General features: G+C 34.6%; 2 protein-coding genes across 2 annotated transcripts; both read right to left on the bottom strand.

Annotated features, from left to right (window-relative positions):
* Positions 1–1,116: 1,116 nt before the first annotated feature.
* Positions 1,117–4,498, bottom strand: LOC110685298 (pectinesterase 3-like). Its single transcript, XM_021861784.1, has 2 exons — positions 2,929–4,498; positions 1,117–1,960 (listed from the first exon to the last, which is right to left on the bottom strand). Exons 1-2 carry the CDS (start codon positions 4,010–4,012, stop codon positions 1,281–1,283), a joined length of 1,764 nt encoding a protein of 587 aa, XP_021717476.1. The 5' UTR covers positions 4,013–4,498; the 3' UTR covers positions 1,117–1,280.
* Positions 4,499–5,739: 1,241 nt separating this feature from the next.
* LOC110685299 (pectinesterase-like) lies at positions 5,740–8,969 on the bottom strand. Its single transcript, XM_021861785.1, has 2 exons — positions 7,824–8,969; positions 5,740–6,712 (listed from the first exon to the last, which is right to left on the bottom strand). Exons 1-2 carry the CDS (start codon positions 8,875–8,877, stop codon positions 6,021–6,023), a joined length of 1,746 nt encoding a protein of 581 aa, XP_021717477.1. The 5' UTR covers positions 8,878–8,969; the 3' UTR covers positions 5,740–6,020.
* Positions 8,970–10,111: the final 1,142 nt, after the last annotated feature.

Raw genomic sequence — 10,111 nt, 5'->3', positions numbered from 1 at the left:
CAACAACAAAATCAAAAAAGAAAAAAAAAATTAATTTATAAGGGTGGCGTCTGCCAGGGCTGCCACAGCCACTGGACTGGCGCCTGGCAGGGCCGCCTCAGCCAGTAGAGTGGCGCCTGGCCAGGACGCCAGTCTGGTGGTCTGGGCGTCTGGGCTGGACGCCACTCTGGTGGTTCTGGCGTCTGGCTTGGACGTCCAGGCTACGGTTTGGGCGTCCATCCTAGGCGCCGGAGCCACTCCGACGGTAAACCGTGAATTTTAACGGTGACTTACCTCGTTTTCCGTCGACGACGACATACCTCCGGCGTCCCCCGCATCTCCGGACTGCCCTCCGGTCTCCCCCGGCGAGCCAGTACGGCTCCACATTTTTTACACCGAGATTATTTCAATTTTAGAAAATGGGCATAATGGTCAAACCATATCATATTTGTGGGCTTTATATGGTAAATTGCGGGCGATGTTTAGCGTTTCACTTTTTATAACACGGAGGGAGTACATTATATACGGATTCTCAGTAATAGAGTTATGATAAAAAGAATGTTTAAAAAAAAAAATATTTTTTTTAAAAAAACTTGAATCATATTCATTGTAATACAATCTTTATGATTCACTATATGATATACAAGAATCAATTAATATAATTAGTGATTACAGTAATATTTGACATGATTGTAATCAAGATAAAACACAAAGAGACATTATTGACTCTTAAATAATAGCTGTTGCAAGCTGCATTATTGACTCTTCATTTTAACTCAAGTACTCATGTCAAAATGTCAAATCATCGACATTCCAACACTTCATTTTGGACTATAATCATGAAAAAATGTCACAGTTTTGTCAATTTTGACACTTGAACACAAACCTGTGTCAACACTAGCTCGATTTCATATAACATAGGTTGCAAGTTTGTACTTGACGGTTATTTGAGTTTGGAGGGAATGTTTCTAGGAGTTGGTGAGTTTAATTAGAGGTGTCAATTCGAATCGGGTACGATGACATCGGGTTGGGTCAGGTCAGGTCAATTTTTTAAATTGAATCATGTTAAATTATTATGTCTACAAGAGTCAAAATTTGAATCGGATATTTTTCAAATTGATATTAGATCAGGTCGGTTGTGGTTTTGACACCTCTAAGCTTAATGTTTCATTCCATGTAAACTTTCATGTGCTTTCTAAAGAGTGTTATGTCTGTTATCCAACTTACATATTTAGTTATATACTCTTTTTTACATCAAGATTAATTATAAATAAAAAGAAAGATAATGACATGTTTACTGTTTACAATGTTGTCTGGAAGGCCACATCAGTGCTTGTTAACCAAGAACTCCCATCAATGAAGTTGCCCACTGTAAACTTCGAGGCCTCATCAGCTGTAATATCGGGCTTAAATCCGGCCCATTTAACTCTCTTGCTAAGATCAGCTCCAGGCCCAGTGTTTTGGTACTCAGCATAATAAATCGTCGAAGGTGGACCAACTCCATTGACCCATCCTATCCAGCCCAATGGGTTCAAAACTGGCCCAATAACAGATTGCATGACCAAAGTAGTGGAGTATTGCTGCCAAGGCCGGCCCAAGTAAGTTGGGGCTGTCACCTGGCCCAAACCCGAGATGGTGCATTTTTGGATCGAGATCCCGGTGTTTTGGTTAACGTCCTTCTTACCTTGGGCCGTTATGGTGTTAAATTGTTTGGCCATTGGTTGTCTAGGCTGGATCTTACAATTTTGAAACACTACAGCCGCGTTACCAAATATAAAATCGATGGTTCCTGTGATGGTGCATTCTCGATAGAATTGGCGATAGGAGTGTGTATAGAGGGTGTCTTGGAATCCATCAAACAAGCAACGGTAGAAGATAGATTGGTCCGACTGAGACCGCAAGGCCACTGCTTGGTGCTTCTCAGCTCCCGCCGTATTTTTGAAGGCCATATCCTTGGCAATAAATCCTTTTCCGGCAATAGCTATACATTAACATTATTAGTCTTTAGCTAATGAGTATTATACTAATCAAGTAATCATTGTATGAGTTAGGGGCCTAATCGCTTGTTAGGTACATGGCGAAAAATATGACATGTTAAATATGATATGACATGTTAAATATAAAATGAAAGGTATAAATGAGAATACATATAATTTATAATTAGTTAGCGTCCAATGAATTTAATAATTTTAAATCCGCCTTCAAGATATACCCTGTTATCGAGGCTAGTGGAAATTGACGGGCACATGTATGTTTAGGTCACGACCATAAATAAAGAAGACACTCAATTTAGATTGCTGTTGCATAATAATGTCCAAAAAATAATAATGTCAAAAAAATTGACATAATGTTGCTGAACCAAACCACATGGCATTCACTAATGCTAACATACTATGATTCTATGAATCATTTTTTAATCGCCTTCAATTGCGGCCAACTTAACGTAACACTATTTGCTTTTCAACTTTCTTCTAACTCATTGAACATCCATAAATGATCCAAAATATGGTCAATTACAGTAAGCTGATGGAATGAAATAGATTAAATTAAGATCCTTAAACTAACTAATTAACTATGATTAGTTTCCTAGCAAAACATATACTAGCATACGTAGTGTTATTAATTAAACATCTACAAAGTACTTCACGTATGTCTATCTAAAGTTTACATGGAGTACTATCTGTCCTTGTGAGCAACAAATTGTGCAAGACTCTGAAAATCTAGAAAATATATTGTTTATAGACCTCGTTTTTCTGTCATGACTAACTAGATTTCTTGATATTGAATATTGACATTATTTGACATAACAAACATGGAAATTCAATACCAACATCTGAAAATTGATAACCAAAACAGTGATAATATATCATGTGTATATGTATTATTTAAATGCAATCAATATTCAATATTAAGAAGTACAACTCAAAATTAGAGTTAGATGTTACATACCAAATGTAGCAGTAGAGAAAGTTGGAGTGCCATCAATGAAATTCAAATGACCAGAAACAACACTCTTATCCATTCCATCACCATACATCATCACATTCCAAACATGTTTACTCAACACTACATTCTCCTCATACACTCCTTCCTTCACATATATCACATACCTCTTCACACTCTTCAACGGCACCGCCTTTATCGCCTCCGTTATTGTCTTATACTGCCCACTCCCGTCCTTAGCCACCACTGCGTCCGCTCCCCCCTCCTCCTCACCTTCCCCTAATAACAACCGCCTCTCAACGGACCCCACCCACTCAGGAAACATTTGATTATTCCCATCACTCCGGAGAAGTTTCCTTAAATGGAAAGGAACCTTACTATTAGAAATATCCTTAAACTTACCCAAAATAGATCCAACTTTACTCACAATAGCCAAACTATTACTCACTAGTTCAGTAGCGTTCTTCATCTTAAATTGTAAATCCTGAACCAACGACGTCGTTCCATTGATCTCCGACACGCCTTCCACACAACTATCAAGATCAGTCAAAACAGCACTAAGCCACGTCCTAAGATCATCTCCTTTCTTACTCGACACTGTCAACTCCGATGATTCTCGGAGTTGATCCTCAGCATCATCAAACAACTCACCACAATCCTTCAACGCCTTAGCCAAAACGGTGTCGTTCAGGTGCTTCGGAAGGATCAAACGAAGCTCCGAAACCGAGTGTTTTGCCACTTGAAGAGAAAGATTGAAGAGTGAACTAGGAATAATACTACTAAAAGTAGTAGAGTTGGAGACAAGAGGAGATAAAGAGGTGAAGCAAGTGTCAGGGTACTGAGTCACTGAGCATACAGCTTTTAGTGACTGAGATGGAGAGGGAGGAGGTGCAGGTGCCTTATCGCCGTCGTCATCCGTGCTTTGGCGGGATAGTATGACTCCTGCAACCGCGGCGGTGATGACGACGGCGAGGAGGATGATGATGGAGATGAAAATGATTATGCTTCTTTTTTTTAATTTTTTTTGGAATATTGCTTCTTCTGTTTCTTCTACCTTACCATATCCTTTAAAGGATTTTCTTCTATCCATAATTAATTTTTTTTTAGATGTTTGGATTTTTAATGAATTAGATTACTAATATAAAATATACTACTAACAAGGGAAGAATAATGTAGACAGAAAAAAAGAAGGGGAGATTTGTGTTTTTGCTGTTTTTGGCGGGTAGATACAAATATAACAGCTAGAGGATAGGGTCATTAAACAGAAATACAGTTGCAAATTGGAAAATTGGATGGGTAGTGAAGTGCATTAACGCGGAAACAAATTTGGGGTTGGCCATATACTAGTGTTTGTGGCTTATAATTAGACGTGTTATATGTACGCGTACAATTGTACAAGTATTTTAATAATCTCAAAGCTATAGACGTATAGTTGTATTTATGAACTTATGTGTTAGATTACTTAGATAACAATAAACATGTCATTCTTACTTTCTTAGTGTTAATGTATGTGTTACATATATATACGAGCAGTTGTACAAGTAATTTAATAATCTCAAAGCTATATGCCTAGGCGCCTAGCTATAGTTGTACTTGTCATAAGCAGTTCACGCTATTATCAACGAACATGTCATTCTCAGTGTTAATGTGTTATATGTATATGAGAAATTGTACAAGTGATTTAATGATCTCAACGCTATGCTTGTACGTAGTAATTAAATTATAAACTAGCTAGTGTGTGGTCCGAGCGATATTTCGGGTTTCTAGTCTGTACTTCTTTAATTTGATAATCAATCAATCAATAACTATATACTAAAAGACACACCAGCAATGACACGTGTCATCTCTTGGTGTGTCCTTAGTTTTTTTTTTTTTAAAAAAATAAATTATATTTAAGTAACAAATCTTTACATATATATTATAATAATAATTACTTATAGAGTATAATAGAAGATTTGATGTATGATGTATCCTTCCAAAAAAAAGTACTAACAATTATAACTTAAGCAAAAAAATAAAAAAATAAATAAAAATAAATAAAAACTTAACATAATTTGTGAAATATGAAGGTTCTTTTTTGGGAAAATATATAATATTAACATAATTTGTGGAATATAAAGCTTTTTGTATTTTGGGAAGGTATATATTAATTATGTACTACATTTATTAGAAGATCATTTTTTTTTTGTTTGAGGAAACAACAAGATCATATATTTTTTTCCCCTTAAAAAAAATCATATTTTTTTCTTGAATTTATTTATTTTAAAAATTATGTAATAGAAGCTACAAATTTTTACAATGAAATGCAAATATAAAATCAACAAATGATATTTTTGTTGTTTCCTTGGATAATTTATGATCTAAATTTTAATCAATTTATAATCTATAATTACCTATGGACACTTCAATAATACTGCCAAGTTCGACACATGTTGATTATTCTTAGTGTTTTTTTTTTTTAATTTTATTTATTCAGCATTCAACTGATATGATAAAAAAGATAACATATTAAAATTACAATGTTAATTTGAATAATAGAAATTACCGTGCATGACACGGGACCTAACCTAGTTATATTATATTGTTTGTATAGTTAGTGTGTGACTTGGGCGTTAGGTCGAAATTTTTTTAATCTTGTGAAATATAAATAAAAAATATAACCTCTACTTTACTTAATATATTAAAGGAATATATAAAAATCACATGAGGATCCTCTTATATCCTTTGCCCTCCTCTCATTTTTTTTAAAAGGGCTTAACTATTACATCGGATATATAAAGTTTGAACAACATATAAGTTCCAATCCAATTCATTCAATGGTTTCAAACATTTTAACGGATTATAAACAAGTTGTAAAATTAAACATTTCTATCTTGGTTGAACGAACATTACTATTAACTCCTTTAACAAGTAGATTAATACATCATTTTATATGATCAACTCCTTTAACAAGTAGAAAACTAGAAACAAACATGCCCTATTTATTTCCTTAGCTTAGGCGCTTAACCCTTGCATTCAACCAACTACTAACACAACAACAAATACGAAGTACAAGTTTATGCTGATCAAATCGAATCATTGAATGGTAAAATAGTTCATTAGAGACCAAGAGAGAAAGGGAAAGAAGTGGAGGCTAACCAACTTCCTCCAGCAATGAAATTCCCTGGAGTGTATTGTTGAGCCTCGGCGACATCAGTAAGTTCTCTAACACCCCTCCATTGTACACGTTTCGAAGTGTCGGCTCCTGGACCGGAGTTTTTATACTCACCATAATGCAAAGTTTGAAGTGCAAAGTCACCTTCCCATTCATGCCACCCTGCTGAATGAACCACATCACTTATAGATGATTGCATGATTATTGTCCTAGAGTATTCTTTCCATGGTCTACCAAGATAAGTCGGAAAGCTATTTTTCGTGGCTAGTAAGTCCGAGGTGGCTCCAATTCTACATTTTTGGATCACAATCCCGGTGTTTTGATTAGGGTCTGTCCTTGATTGAGCCGTGATCATGTTCTTTTGGTTCGGGTTTGGTTTACGTGCATGGATGTCACAGTCTTGGAACACAACTGCCGCGTTACCAAATATAAAGTCTACCGTGCCTGCAATTAGGCACTTGACGTAGAATTGTCTACTTTTGTGGACGTATAATGTGTCTTGGTATGCTAAGATGTCACATTGGTAGAATGCTGCGAGGTCAGCTCCTACACGAAGTGCTACGGCTTGGTGCTTTGATGGACCGGCGGTGTTTTGAAAGGTCAAGTCTCGCGCCAAGAAACCTTCTCCATTAATCGCTGCAATACAATGCTCAATCAAGTTAATTATTAGAGTCTATAGAGTAATAATGACAATTCCATAATGTTGTTTGCTTCTTTTTCAATTTGCAACTTTATTTATGGTACTAATTGATGATACATTCTAATTAATTAGCATCGTCATGAATTAACTAGCTTATTATTAAAGTAGTGAAAAGGACTAATAAGACATGAAAATCAATTAAGATCATCACTTTGAAATAAATTAAATGGTGTCTTACTTTTGAGATTCTCCTTTTTAAGCTAGGTAATAATTAACTTAATATCTTTTTTTTTTTTCATGAAATATACTTCTTTTTATAAAATATGAATGGGAATAGCGTAGCCGAATAGTATATGCAAGTATGATTTTTCAAGTTTTCTTCAAAAAAAAATATGTATATTTGCATGTATGTGTCAAGATGAATCTAATAGGACTCCATCACATGAAAATTACTTCACTTATAAATTTATTTTAAAAAAAAATGGTCCAAAGTAATATTGTGATTGAAAAAAAAAATACTTTAATTATCAGTCCTTCCATTTATCACAAAACAACCATATATAATTTTTTTTCTTTAATAATGTACTACTTTATTCTAAATCATTGTATATACAATATATATACATGCATGGGTATGCCACCAATCTAAATGAAAATTTTAAAGTAAATTACATTCCATTATTTCTTTTATCCATATTATTATATTCTTCTTTAAAAAAAAAATAAGAAAAAAAACATCATATTCTTCTTTTTGCCATGCAAATTGCAAAATATAACACGGGGACGATATATGGAGCACCGAGTCCTAACTACCCCATTTTTATTTAGTTGACACCATTATATTATTACGTACACCTGTCAATGCGTGCACTAATTTTTTTTCCAATGCACTATTTTATTAATTATTAATATTTTTAATTTACGACATTGTAAAATTATAAAAATTTTATGTTAATGAAATGAACATTTAGACGATTCAAACAAGAACCCATTTGACTATATTTTATCATAGTTATAAACAGCAAAAGTTAGTTAATGTGTAGTTTGTAAATAGTGTAAAAATGTTTTTTTAAAAAAAAAAACAAGGAAGTAGTTTTATGTGCTTACCAACTGTAGCAGAATCGTAGGTAGTGCTGCCATCAATTACATTCTTCTTTCCAGTAATAATAGTATTAGTCCTTCCTTCCCCAATAAACATAATATTTGTCTTCTTCTTACCAACATCCACAATTTCATGATACACTCCTGCTTTGATCCTAATTACATACCTCTTCTTGCTCTTTACCGGGGCAGCCGCCACCGCCTCGCCTATTGTCCGGTGATCACCACTCCCATCAGCAGCCACCACGGCATCCACCTTTGTAGGTCCCTCTTGGAGGATCCTTTTATCCACACTTGACATCCAATGTGGCCAACCAAACTCTTCATAAAGCTGCCTCGAGTTCGTCTTAGTGGCTGTCGCGGCAGCCATATCCGTGTCGGTCATGTTCTTGATCATGGCTAAGGAGTTACTACACATTTTTTCCACGTGGACTTGCCCGCTTTGGAGCGTGTCCCTCACGTGCCTATCCGCGTCATTATGGGAGAATCCGTCTAGGCAAGTCTCTTGATCGGTGATGGCAGCAGATATGAGTGTCTTCATATCATCTGCGTAGCCCTTTAAGGACTTACCGCGTTTATTGTTGTTATTATTATTGTTATTGTTATTATGCTGGTAGCTCAGGAGGTCCTGTAAGGTCATCCTGAGCTCATCCAGGGTTTCATCAATAGAAACCAGACAGTCATGTAGGGCATTCCTCTCACGAACCGTAAGATTCTTACGTGTCGTGAGGAGGTTTTCGACTGTGAAGTAGTTATGCTCCACGGCCCGAGTAGTTAGGTTTAAGGAAGCAGCAATGACATCCTTCTGAGAAGAGATTTTGGAAGTGGTGGTGGAAGGAGCGGAAGCAATGGCCGAGTAACAAAGGACAGGGTATCGAGTACTACTACACGAAGATTTAAGAACCAAATGTGTTTCGGGGGAGAGTCTAGGGTTGCTATTGTCTCTTTGGTGAGATGATCTTACTCCAATGCCGACACCGACAGTGGTGGCTATGAGTAAGAGGGAAGAAAGGAGGCATATTAAGAGTAGTTTCTTGTGTTTTTTAGATAATTGTTTCATGATTATGACTTTTCTCTAGCTTGAATGTTTGACGAGAAAAGGATAAGAAGGTTGTGGTTGTTTTGATGGGAATGAGGTAGTATAAATGGGGAGATATATATATTATGGGAATGTTATGATCGTTTAAAGTACTTTTCAAAAGTAATATCGACATAATAAGATGCTCAATATATATATATATATATATATATTTGGATCAATAATTGAGTGTAATTAATTTAATTAGATACTACATTCATTCATAATAAGGTAATATGATAACTATGTTATTAATATACGTACTACCTCCATTTCTTACTTCTTATTGCAACAAAAGAATTTATAAATTTCACAAATACTACTGCAAATATATTCATAAAAACATATACAATTATACATGTTCAAATTTTATAATTTAGCCCCGTAGTAAACTTTAATAAAAAATACTACTTCGTGTTCTTAGGAATCAATCAAGGTCAAATAACATCGTTGAGAATCTCTAATAAAATAATTGAGTTATACGAAGTACTAGTGATATTAATTCTAATATTACTTGTTACAGTTGGTTTAATAATAATCCGTCATAAACTACTAATAATATCTTGCTACAAACTTAATTCTAAATTTCTAATCCATATTCCACATGTAAATGCATGTATGCATGGTTGACAATTAAGTGGCGTTGGTACGTTTATACAATTATACATGCATGTTCGTTATTGTACCTAGCTAGGTTATAACATTTAGAAATCAGAAATGTTAATGTTTTAAAAGTAAAAATATAAATTCAACTGTTACTCTGTTAGGATAATCCAACAAAATCTCTTGTGGACAACCAATAATAAGGAGTCTTTTTGCTTTACCACCTCCACTTAAAACTTATTTTAGTCGAAAAAGCATTTATCGTACAAATTATTAGAGTAAAAAGTTGGGAACCGACAACCTAAAGAAACTTAATTAAATAAAACAATTCACGTTTTTAAGAATCAAACCATACCTTTTTCTTTTCCTAAAGCATCAAATTAGGAATAATTCGATTAAATTTGAGAGACATGATAAAAATAAGGTCATGAATTTTGTACAAAAACCTTCATACTACCTCCGTTACACATTATTTGCAACGATTTGACATAAAATAGAGAGGGAAAATGTCTACTAGGAGATCACATTTTTTAATTTTTCGACAAAATCTTCAAATAATTTTTCACAAAATCAACATTACTTATTCAAATAATTATTAACTAGCTAAACAATA

Source organism: Chenopodium quinoa, unplaced genomic scaffold (genome assembly GCF_001683475.1).
Source record: "Chenopodium quinoa cultivar QQ74 unplaced genomic scaffold, ASM168347v1, whole genome shotgun sequence".
Taxonomy (NCBI): domain Eukaryota; kingdom Viridiplantae; phylum Streptophyta; class Magnoliopsida; order Caryophyllales; family Amaranthaceae; genus Chenopodium; species Chenopodium quinoa.
This window is presented reverse-complemented; position numbering and strand designations above follow the sequence as displayed.

Excerpts from the sequence above, each read along its gene's own strand:
- LOC110685299 (XM_021861785.1), bottom strand. The coding sequence starts at position 8,877 with ATGAAACAATTATCTAAAAAACACAAGAAACTACTCTTAATATGCCTC. Across the intron at positions 6,713-7,823 it reads CTACGATTCTGCTACAGTTG|CGATTAATGGAGAAGGTTTC; the intron begins GTAAGCACATAA and ends ATTGTATTGCAG.
- LOC110685298 (XM_021861784.1), bottom strand. The coding sequence starts at position 4,012 with ATGGATAGAAGAAAATCCTTTAAAGGATATGGTAAGGTAGAAGAAACA. Across the intron at positions 1,961-2,928 it reads TTTCTCTACTGCTACATTTG|CTATTGCCGGAAAAGGATTT; the intron begins GTATGTAACATC and ends GTTAATGTATAG.